The following is a 12,415-nucleotide window of genomic DNA, read 5'->3' as shown; positions in this document are numbered from 1 at the left end:
ATGGAAAAAACGGGATTAACGAAATCTCGTAAGCTCGACGTGCCGGTCACCAGTGACCACCGTGGTTCACGTGTTAAGAAGGCAGGAATGCTGATTGATGAGGAGGGTGAGGAGAGGTGGCGCCGCGGGTGGTCGTTCGAAGAAGATGTTCGCGAGCAAAGGGTTCTCCTACGATCGCCACGCAATACCAAGTTTTTCGATCGAGCGTCGCAAGAACGAATCCAGTCGTTTCGTTTTCTTTCCTTACCTTTTTGCGGCAGATGCGTAAACGCGGACGCGATCTCAACGCTTCTGTAGCCCACGTCTTCTGAAACAAAATGAACGATCGGTTTAGCAATCTCGACTTCTTTCGCGAAACTTCTACATTATTTCTCCTAATATACAGACGGGGGCCCGACAACGACATTGTTCTACGTAACTTTTTTTTATACACGTTTCCAAGATATTCGTAAAAACCGACTGCTACTATTACACCGAATTCCAGGTAAATATACAGGGTGTTTGGACACCCATGGGAAAAATTATAATGGGGGATTCTAGAGGCCAAAATAAGACGAAAATCAAGAATACCAATTTGTTAATGGAGGCTTTGTTACAAAGTTATTAATGTTCCGCCCGTGCTGAATTTTTTCCTCGAAAATGCGCAGGATTTCGGGGGTACGTCTGTTCACCAAAAATGATTGCAATTGACCCCCACAGCTAACAATATTTTTTTCAAAACGATTTCAAATATTTTAATTTCGTCGAAAAAATTTCACACCTTCTCGAATTTTTTTCTAGGAAGTGGGTAGGATTTCGGGGGTATGTGTATTCACCAAAAATGATTGTAATTGACCACCGCAGCCGAAAATAATTTTTCTAAAACGATTCCAAATATTTTGATTTCGTCGAAAAATTTCAGAACCTTCCCGATTTTTTTTCTCGAGAGTGGATGGGATTTCGGAGGTATGTGTATTCACCAAAAATGATTATAATTGATCCCCGCATCCGAAAATAATTTTTCCAGAACGATTTGAAATTGTTGAATTTAATTGTTAATAACTTTTTAACGAAGCCTTCATCAACAAATTGGTATTCTTGATTTTTGTCTTATTTTGGCCTCCAGAATCCTCATTAAAATTTTTCCCCGGGGTGGCCGAACACCCTGTTATGCATCCGTAGCAAGGTTAGGTTAGGTTAAGTTTCTTTGTTTTGTGGTCCGTAGGTCACAGTTTGAGAAACATTGATGTTCAGAAAGAAATTACAATCAATCGACGTCTAGACTGTTAGAAATCCGTGAAGGCCGTGAAGGCCAATTTATATAAATTCGTGCCGTAGATGACAAGTGGCGGTACGTGCAGCTTCGAGTCAGAGTTGGCGTGTTTAACTTCGGATAAATATCTACATACTTATCTAGATTTTTGTCTAAAATGATAAATATTATTTTCGTCGTGTTGATTCAAATTCGAGAAGCTTGCTGTACGAGTCTACCAAGCCGTTGCAACGACGCAAATAAATTAAATATTTCGGGGCATACAAAAATTAAACAATGTCTTCGTAAATAACGAATATTGCCTGTTCGATATTCGCCAGAAAGTGTTCGAACAGAACCGACGCAACTTGGACGTCGCCATCGACGTGCTACGGTAATTTACAAATATCTGCGGTTGCAACCGAGAAAAAGATCCAATGGGATCGAATCGAGCGGAGTCGAATGGAAAGGGGCTGAAACTGGACAAGAACGGAACGATAGGTGGCGAGCGAGCGAGCGAGCGAGTCGATGAGCGTCGAGTTAGCGAGGCGAGCAGAGGTCACTGCACGCTGCGCATTCCACCGAGTCAAGTCCAAGGTTAATCGGAGGAGGGCCGCTCTTCGACGCGCGTGCTTTGCTCCTCTCCTCTTTCCACCGTGCTCCTATTACCGCACAGTTTGCCGTGAAAAAGCTCGTGATCGGGATCTCGACAGACAGCGGTGTAATCTTTCGCGCGGACAAGCGACTTTTTGACCAGCGATCGTACGTCTTTCCTTGTTTCCCCAATCGAAAACAACGAAGACGTATGTACAATTGTGCGGTAAAAAGTCGTTCGTCTGCATGGGGGACCTATAAAACGTGAAAAACCTGGCCAGCCATTAAAATCACTAAAAGTACAGCGACGATGTTTGGAAAAATGGCTTGCACTATTACTGGGGTCGCTGGTCACGAATTTTACGTTCGATTAATGTTTAAATTTAACCTTAATCCTTTACGATCCGAAGCATTTTTTAAATTTCGTTCCAGCAAGTCCGTATGTTATTCAAATTAAAAAAATAATACTTTATTTTTTATTAAAACACATTGAATAAAACTATGGCTTTTTGCTCGTCGCCTTTTATTTATACACGAACGCATTTTCCGTATTAACGCGTCGCCTGAATGAAAAGTAGAACAAAATTAGCTCGGCGTTTAACGCGTTAACGCACGTGTTCACGTGTACACGAGAGCACGTGAAACGAGGGTCTGTATTTTTCATCCGACTAAACGGATAATCGCGTCGTTTGCCGCTTCTGCTTTCCGAATAGAGGTTTGTGGGATACAACGACAGGGGAGAGGGGCGAGGAGGAGAGAAAGGCTGCACACTACGACGTCGCCAGCTTCCAGCGAAGAAGACAATTAAGGTCCACGTTGATTAAAGTAATTGCCACAAAAAGCGTTGTCCGGATGTATGCGTTTAAACCCCGCCTAGTTATCAATTACGATAAACTTTAATATCGCGACAGTGCCGGCTCCTTGCTTCACCTACCCCTGTGATTCTCAACCCTTCTGAAATTTCCACCGCGACAGTTGGAGATGAAACAAAAATGTGACAACGCAACAACCTGGTTTATACCTTTTTCTTATTCGATGCACCTATTTGTGTACATTATATTTGAGACGTTACATGCCCTATAAAAGGTTAAGGAACGTTGCTCTAGAGTTGTCAGAAAAAATGTAACGCCACAGATGCGATTTCTTCTGGTTGGTGTCTTCGAATCGAAAGCGAGTCTGGAGTGCGACGAGCTGGTGAGAATCCCGTGCGAATCGCCACTCGCCGTAGCGCGTTGTTATTATTAGCGAACGAATGTCGGTGTGTAGGTCAAGCGAACCGTTGGTCGAGAACGAGAGTCGTTGGACGAAGTATGTGTCGATGGTATACAACTCGCACGGGTCTTTTGCTCGTGGATTCCCATGATAACTGGTAACGCAAATTTTTCGGTTTATAACCTGTGTCGCGTGGTTTCCGGCCTGCGTGCAGCGCCGTCAGTGAGGGCGACGCGTAACTACAACACGCGTGGGTAGTGATGGGAATGATACAAGTTCAGTATGAACATGTGATTCAGAATGACTTTTAAATTTGAATCTATTCTCCTTTAAAGGCTATTTTAATTTGAAATGATTTTAAAAATAACCGTTATTAATAAGTAGTATACAGTAATAGTGAACAACATAGATATACAGGGTGTTCGGCTACCTCTGGGAAAAATTTTAATGGTAGATTCTAGAGGCCAAAATAAGACGAAAATCAAGAATATCAATTTGTTGATCGAGGCTTCGTTAAAAAGTTATTAATGTTCGAAGTTCCGCCCTTACTGAATTTTTTTCTAGAAAATGCGCAAGATTTCGGGGGTATGTCTATTCACCAAAAATGATTGTAATTAACCCTCGAAACCGAAAATAATTTTTCCAGAACGATTTGAAATTTTTGAATTTTGTCGAAAAATTTGTCCACCTACTCGAATTTTTTTCTCGAAACTGGATAGGATTTCGGAGGTATGTGTATTCACCAAAAATGATCGTAATTGGTCCCTGCAACCGACAATCATTTTTTCAGAACGATTTGAAATTTTTTAATTTTGTCGAAAAATTTGTCCACCTACTCGAATTTTTTTCTCGAAAATGCGTAGGATTTCGAGGATATGTCTATTCACCAAAAATTATTGTAATTGATCCCTCTAACTGAAAATAATTTTTTTAGAACGATTTGAAAAATTTTTTTTTCGCCGAGAAATTTCAGCTCTTAACCGATTTTTTTTCTCGAAAGTGGATAGGATTTCGAAGGTATATGTAATGACCGAAAATGATTGTAATTGACCCCCGCATCCGAAAATAATTTTTCCAGAACGATTTGAAATTGTTGAATTTAATTGTTAATAACTTTTTAACGAAGCCTCAGTCGAGAAATTGGTATTCTTGATTTTCGTCTTATTTTGGCCTCTAGAATCCCCCATTAAAATTTTTCCCACGGGTGGCCGAACACCCTGTATATTTGTTTTAGATTCGGATTATAAATACTTAATTGGCTATCGAATATGAATTTATTTCTGGACAAGCATTGTGTTGCCAAATGTTTATTTATTTCTATTAATACTTTGATCTTTTTATAGATTCAAACCATCTATCTTGGCCGTAAACCATTCTTTTTTAAAGTTTAGAAACGAGTGTCACGAATTATAAGCTGGTATCGAATAGTATCAGGCGTGTAGATATAAAACAGAATCGATGATTATTTCATATTTCTACGAAAGTGTCGATGTATACTAGACACTTCGTGAAAGTATTAATACCAGAGATTGGAAACAGATATAATATCGATTCCGATTCTGAAAACAGTTACGAAGAATTGTTACAGAGAACCGGGAAAAGTAAACATATCTATTCTTTAACGGTTGTGTAACTGTTCTATATCGGTTCTACAGGGTGTCACACGATACTGGGCCAAGACAGCGTTTAAACAGTACAGGATAGAACAACAAAATTTCATTAGGAAAAATCAAATGATTCCGGCTGTTCTTCTAAATGGCACCCGCGTCCGATCGACGTAAAATTTAGTGCGATTAGAGGGGAGGAGGAATGGACACCAAATATAAAATTTTATATATTTAGAAAGTATTTAATTTTAATCTAAAATTTTATATTTGGCATCCATTCCCCCTCCTTTTGATCCTCTCCAAATTTTATGTTCGGAAAAATATCCTGTAAAATTTCGATATCTTTCGATACTTCCTATCGACTACTTTTCTATTGAATCTTTCAAGTGTTATCGATAGATATTCGTATCGATCTCATCGCTACGCGCGTGGCACACGATCGAGACACGTGCACAGCTGGTCGTTGGACCTATTATTCATATTATGCGTACAGGTTAATTCTCTCATTAGAAGCCTTAAAAGCAACAATCGCCATCCGTTCGATCGACTTTCCCTTTTGCAGAAATTTGTTATTTTATCAAATAAAGTCCACCCTACTGTACGCTGTACGTCCAAAGCGATGCGTAATCGATGCTCGGGAGTCCAGCGTAAATCTCAGAGAAAATGGAGACCGAGGGAGACACGGTCAAAGCGTAACGGAAGAGAGCTGACCCCGATTCGCAGAAAGAATCACAACGATCGACGAGACGGTCGCGTTTTGTCTACGCGTCGATAGAAACGATAGGATAATCGCGGCGAACGCGACGTGAGGCGGGAGTTTCGGTGAAGAGAGTTGCAGGAACTTTTTACTCGTGTCCCCGGCCGGTGGCCGACTAGCTAACATTAGACGAACGCTCGCTATATATAGGATGACATTTATATACGCGTCTGCTAAACGCGGTGAGCGTACACGCGCTCGGTCTTCGAACGCTCCTGTTTCGAAACTCTGCCGTTTGTCTCTTTTTCTCGTCGCGGCACGCGGCGATTTTCTTCCCCTGGTTGTCAGAGAGAGAGAAGGAGAGAGAGAGAGAGAGAGATAGAATGAGAGAGAAAGAGAGAGAGAGAAAGAGAGAGAGAGAGAAAGAGAGAGCTCACGAGAGAGATATACGTACCTAGTTGATTCGTGCGATACATATTGCGCGTGACGGTAGCATATTCAGGAATACCGTACGCGGCACTGCAACAACACTTCGACCACGATGCACGATGCTACGCCAGAGACACCACGTTCGACTCTCTCGGCTGCGAGTGCGCTCGTTCCACGGCGATATCTCGCCTTCCCGATTGGCTGTAGGGAGAACCGTCGCGATAGCCGAGTCTCTCGATGCTCGCGGCGCGGCGTCTCGCTGAGTTAACGTGCACGCACTGCGAATATCATCGACCGACTCCTTGACGCCTTCTCGTTTGTCCCGTTTCTCTTTCACCTTTCACGACCTTCTCCGCTAGAAACAACGAAACGGACGATAGAAGGAAAGTGGATCGACAAAGGAGATTCGATGTTCGTGTTCCCCCCGTCATCCGAAACCGTCTTTTTTTTTTTTTTTTTATACCGATAATCAGCGCGATTTTGAGACTAACTCAATACATGGTAATTTTAGATTGATTCATCTCTATTTTAATGGTAATTAGTTTTGTGAAACAAGGACCAGTTGTATAGGATAAATCGTTAAATTTACACGGAGGTGTAAATGGAAAAGATTCGACGAAATGAACGAAACGGTAAAAAAAACCGTATGGTACGAACGGGTTGTTACGGTCTCGAGAAGCTCGAGACACGAGTCAACGCGATCGCGTCAGTCTGCGCGCGTGGGAGTACGACTCGATTTCCTCGATACGACCGCGACCACGAGGGAGGAAGACCAACGACCGCGCAATGGACGCGATATATATCGAAGGAACGCGGCGTACAGTGACTAATTCGATTCAATTATTTATTTCGATAACGAGTCGAGGCCCAATTTTCTACGCAACTTGACCAGATATCGTATCAGCATCACAAATATCGATAAAATACCAGTAATTTCAGATAGGCATTTTATTACCTTTAAAGAAACCGAATGTTTCAAATATCCCTATGACGTCATCGAAGTGACGTATTTCGATATAATACCGGTAAAAATTCTATAAGATGAAAGGAATCATAAATTAAACTTTAAAACATATATTATCGTCTGATGGGTCGAAACATAATATTTCAACTTTCAATAGAATATTGTTAACAAAAAATGAAGCCACTAAATTTCACTCGTATTATTCCGATTACGAGTTTTTTATTTCGATAGTTAACAGCTTGAAAACTAATTTAGTAAAAGAAATTGTAATAACACGAAAAATTATCTAGAACGTAGCGATAGAATTATACAGGGTGTTCGGCCACTGCTGGGAAAAATTTTAATGAAGGATTCTAGAGGCCAAAATAAGACGAAAATCAAGAATACCAGTTTGTTGATTGAGGCTTCGTTAAAAAGTTCTTAAGAATTAAAGTTTCACCCTTACCGAATTTTTTTCTCGAAAGTGGGTAGGATTTCGAGGGTATGTCTATTCACCAAAAATGATTGTAATTGACCCCCACAGATAACAATATTTTTTTCAAAACGATTTTAAATATTTTAATTTCGTCGAAAAATTTCACACCTTCTCGAATTTTTTTCTAGAAAGTGGGTAGGATTTTGGGGGTATGTCTATTCACCAAAAATGATTGCAATTGACCCCCGCAACCGAAAATAATTTTTTTAGTATCATTTGAAATATTTTAATTTCGTCGAAAAATTTCACACCTTCTCGAATTTTTTTCTAGAAAGTGGGTAGGATTTCGGGGGTATATCTATTCACCAAAAATGATTGTAATTGACCCCCACAGCTAACAATATTTTTTTCAGAACGATTTGAAATATTTTAATTTCGTCGAAAAATTTCACATCTTCTCGAATTTTTGTGAAGAAAGTGGGTAGGATTTCGGGGGTATGTCTATTCACCAAAAATGATTGTAATTGACCCCCACAGCTAACAATATTTTTTCAGAACGATTTGAAATATTTTAATTTCGTCGAAAAATTTCACACCTCGAATTTTTTTCTAGAAAGTGGGTAGGATTTTGGGGGTATATCTATTCACCAAAAATGATTGTAATTGACCCCCACAGCTAACAATATTTTTTTCAAAACGATTTTAAATATTTTAATTTCGTCGAAAAATATCACACCTTCTCGAATTTTTTTCTAGAAAGTGGGTAGGATTTCGAGGGTATGTCTAATCACCAAAAATGATTGTAATTGACCCCCACAGCTAACAATATTTTTTTCAGAACGATTTGAAATATTTTAATTTCATCGAAAAATTTCACACCTTCTCGAATTTTTTTCTAGAAAGTGGGTAGGATTTCGGGGGTATATCTATTCACCGAAAATGATTGTAATTGACCCCTACAGCTAACAATATTTTTTTCAGAACGATTTGAAATATTTTAATTTCGTCGAAAAATTTCACACCTTCTCGAATTTTTTTCTAGAAAGTGGGTAGGATTTTGGAGGTATGTCTATTCACCAAAAATGATTGCAATTGACCCCCGCAACCGAAAATAATTTTTTTAGTATCATTTGAAATATTTTAATTTCGTCGAAAAATTTCACAACTTCTCGAATTTTTTTCTAGAAAGTGGGTAGGATTTTGGGGGTATGTCTAATCACCAAAAATGATTGTAATTGACCCCCACAGCTAACAATATTTTTTTCAGAACGATTTGAAATATTTTAATTTCGTCGAAAAATTTAAGCAACAAATTAGATTTTCGGTAAGGATTTTTTTTCTCGAAAGTGCATAGGATTTCGAGGGTATGTGTAATGACCAAAATTGATTGTAATTGACCCCCGCAACCGAAAATAATTTTTTTTAAACGATTTGAAATTTTCTTTTTTCCGTCGAAAAATTTCACATCTTCTCGATTTTTTTTCTCGAAAGTGGGTAGGAATTTGAGGGTATGTCTATTCACCAAAAATAATTGTAATTGACCCCCACAACCGAAAATAATTTTTCCAGAACGATTTGAAATTTTTTAATTTAATTGTTAATAACGTTTTAACGAGGGCTCAGTCAAAAAATTGATATTCGTGATTTTCGTCTTATTTTGGCCTCTAAAATCTACCATTAAATTTTTATTTCGATCGTTAACAGCTCGAAAACTAATTTAGTAAAAGAAATTGTAATAACGCGAAAAATTATCCAGAACGTAGCAATAGAATTATTTGGGATGTCCCACGGGTCTCCGTGGAAAATTTCCCAGCGTGCTCTCTGGTTAAAAATAAGATAAAAATGCGTTGTAAACAAAGTTCCATAAATGCTTATTAAAAAGTTGTAATAAAATAATGAAATACGAAAATAAAATACAATAACGGTCTTACTCTTGACACGACGGGAGACAAGAATAGATAAATGGTGCTTATGTTATCTGTCGATATAAGCTATGTTTACTGTTTTGAAACGGTTCGGCACGGCCGCAAATTGCACACATTAGTAGTAATTTTATTTCAGTTGTGTTCCGATTCGTAAAGTAACAGTTTATGATCTTCGAAATGCTAAAAGTATTTCCGAACGAGAAATATCCAAAAATATTTTCGTTTCATTTTTAGGCGGACAACACACCGGCAATATTCGTAAGAAAATTCTGTACAAAGTTTTGTTTATAATCAAGATCAGATTAATAACAGCTGTATCGCGCTTTTGCACCCAATTATACAATATTATTTATAATTTCTCCTCGCACAATTTACAACTTGAAAATTTTTAATTTTTTTGATTTTCAGAAATTCAAGTGCCTCGTACAAGGTGGCTCAGAAACGCAACTGGGAATAAAGTGATTCTTTACGTAAAAACAATTTCAAAATATGAAATAAAATTACGTGCGTACAAATTACTTATAAACAAGACTGTAAGCGTTTTATTGAATAGTTATAATGAAAATATGAAATGCGAAGAAGAACAATGGTATAACTCTGTCTAGCTGGGGCATCTTGTGCAACTATTGGCAGAGGAAGCATTACGATTAATTGGATCACGAGACGGATACTTCTGTAAACGAGACGGCGAAAAATCAAATTTCTCATAAAGTGTCTGGGTGATACGCGGAATATTCGAATTACAAATTAATGATATTAAAACGAGATTACTTGTTCGAAATAGGATGTGGTATTATATATTTTATGGAAGTCTGATAAATTTTCTGACATTATACACGGTGGGCTAGAATTCACGTCCATTCGATCATTATCGACTACCATTCTTTGATAAGTGAAATACTAATACAATTTTTATACAGGTCAATTCACATAATTCGACCGTGTTTATTATTTTTATTGTTTGAATCCTATTCGGGGATACAATATCGTCGAAATAAAGGTTAAAATACATCGTTTCTCGCGCCGGTTCCCGGTCGATGACAACAGACGATTCGATCGTCGATTTGTTTCGTGAAAACGGGCTCTCGCGTGTCTCTGACAAAAATCGAGCGACAGGTTGAACGACAAAACGGCCGATCGCAGCCGGTACTTGACCGTCCGCGTTCTAAATTGATCCCGTGACTTCGTCTAAGTGGCGCGAATGATTCCAGTGACGTCAGCGACGTTTCGTTTTTCTCTTCTGTTCTCTGTTGTGCCGGATTCGCGAATCGCGGTCAGTCGATTCGATCGCTGCGCGGTCGAAAGGGAAACCCACGCGACGAGGATTTATTTATTGCTGAACAATTTGAAAAATTCCGAATCCCTCGAAACGACTGGCGATCAAATGGCGTCGATTTACAGTAATATCCACCAGGATGCTACAATTTTTGTTCCACCGGTTTTTAAATTGTTTCCTAACCTATTACAATTTAGTTCTTTGCTCGCTACAAATATTGTCCCGCGGATTACTGGAAATCTCTATCTCACAAATTGTAATTTTGTCCATTCGATATTGAGATATAAAAAAATTGTCAAGGAAAAACATTATTTATTTGTAAAAAGTAGATGATAAATGAAAGAATTTTTCTCAAGGTCATATTTTTCAAGATAGGAACACACTACTTCTAACTCTGTACTATTGTAACCATTAGAAAGATAAATTGAACCGTGCAAAAAAAAAAAATGTTGAATATTTCCAGGTTTTGACTGATTCAAGAAAAAGAAACAACACCACGAAACTAAATATCTGAAATCTTAGCTAAACGGTGACTCATTCGATAGATAAAACGAAGATTAACAATCTTTTTTATTTTTGTCTGTCAGATTAACGGTTTATCTGAAATTTTGCACAAAATATTTTTCTTTTATCGTGTTTTCAATTAAGAGAAACGATTTCTGTTAAATAAAATGTGTTAGACCTAAGATCAACTTTAAAAAAAAAATATAATAACCCTGGGAACAATTTTAATGGGGGATTCTAGAGGCCAAAATAAGACGAAAATCAAGAATACCAATTTCTCGACTGAGGCTTCGTTAAAAAGTTATTAACAATTAAATTAAAAAATTTCAAATCGTTCTGGAAAAATTATTTTCGGTTGTGGGGGTCAATTGCAAGTATTTTTGGTGAATAGACATACCCTCGAAATCCTACCCACTTTCTAGAAAAAAATTCGGGAAGGTGTGAAATTTTTTGACGAAATTAAAATATTTCAAATCGTTCTGAAAAAAATATTATTAGCTGTGGGGGTCAATTACAATCATTTTTGGTGAATAGACATACCCCCGAAATCCTACCCACTTTCGAGAAAAAAATTCGAGAAGGTGTGAAATTTTTTGACGAAATTAAAATATTTCAAATCGTTCTGAAAAAAATATTATTAGCTGTGGGGGTCAATTACAATCATTTTTGGTGAATATACATACCTCCGAAATCCTACCCACTTTCGAGAAAAAAATTCGAGAAGGTGTGAAATTTTTTGACGAAATTAAAATATTTCAAATCGTTCTGAAAAAAATATTATTAGCTGTGGGGGTCAATTACAATCATTTTTGGTGAATAGACATACCCCCGAAATCCTACCCACTTTCTAGAAAAAAATTCGAGAAGGTGTGAAATATTTCGACGAAATTAAAATATTTCAAATCGTTCTGAAAAAAATATTATTAGCTGTGGGGGTCAATTACAATCATTTTTGGTGAATAGACATACCCCCGAAATCCTACCCACTTTCTAGAAAAAAATTCGAGAAGGTGTGAAATATTTCGACGAAATTAAAATATTTCAAATCGTTCTGAAAAAAATATTGTTAGCTGTGGGGGTCAATTACAATCATTTTTGGTGATTAGACATACCCCCGAAATCTTGCGCATTTTCGAGAAAAAAATTCAGTACGAATGGAACTTGAATCGTTAATAACTTTTTAACGACCCCTCCATCAAGAAATTGGTATTCTTGATTTTCGTCTTATTTTGGCCTCTAGAATCCCCCATTAAAATTTTTCCCACGGGTGGCCAGACACCCTGTATATTTACGTTAAAAATATTCTAACAGAAAATGAATAATTATTTTAGAATCGTAGATGAGGGGGGATATGGAAATTTGGGAGACTTCACCTAGAATAAATTTATGCTAAACAAAATATATCCTCTTGCATACAAAATAAGTTTGATCTAAAACATTTTTTATATATAACGACTAAATTCGGAGATGATGGCGTGGAAGAATTAAAATGCGACACCCTGTATATACGAATTATTGACCATTTTCTAAAAGTAGTCGATTTCATTCGCAGTAACAGTGA

At 37.7% G+C, this 12,415-nt stretch overlaps 1 protein-coding gene across 16 annotated transcripts in view; it reads right to left on the bottom strand.

The window, feature by feature from the left end:
• Window positions 1–12,415, bottom strand: part of Hdac4 (histone deacetylase 4) — a 63,540-nt gene that overhangs the window by 22,547 nt on the left and 28,578 nt on the right. For 8 of the 16 annotated variants that reach the window (XM_076778024.1, XM_076778023.1, XM_076778027.1 and 5 more), the window contains one exon: window positions 248–307. In XM_076778024.1, coding sequence (XP_076634139.1) covers window positions 248–307 — 60 coding nt within the window. Of the gene's footprint in view, window positions 1–247; window positions 308–5,795; window positions 6,126–12,415 lie in introns of all 16 variants that reach the window. The other 8 variants (XM_076778030.1, XM_076778031.1, XM_076778029.1 and 5 more) reach the window with 3 other exon arrangements.

The sequence above is a fragment of the Colletes latitarsis genome, chromosome 11 (genome assembly GCF_051014445.1).
Source record: "Colletes latitarsis isolate SP2378_abdomen chromosome 11, iyColLati1, whole genome shotgun sequence".
Classification (NCBI taxonomy): domain Eukaryota; kingdom Metazoa; phylum Arthropoda; class Insecta; order Hymenoptera; family Colletidae; genus Colletes; species Colletes latitarsis.
Note: the sequence above shows the minus strand (reverse complement) of the source record. Positions and strands in the feature narration are given on the sequence as shown.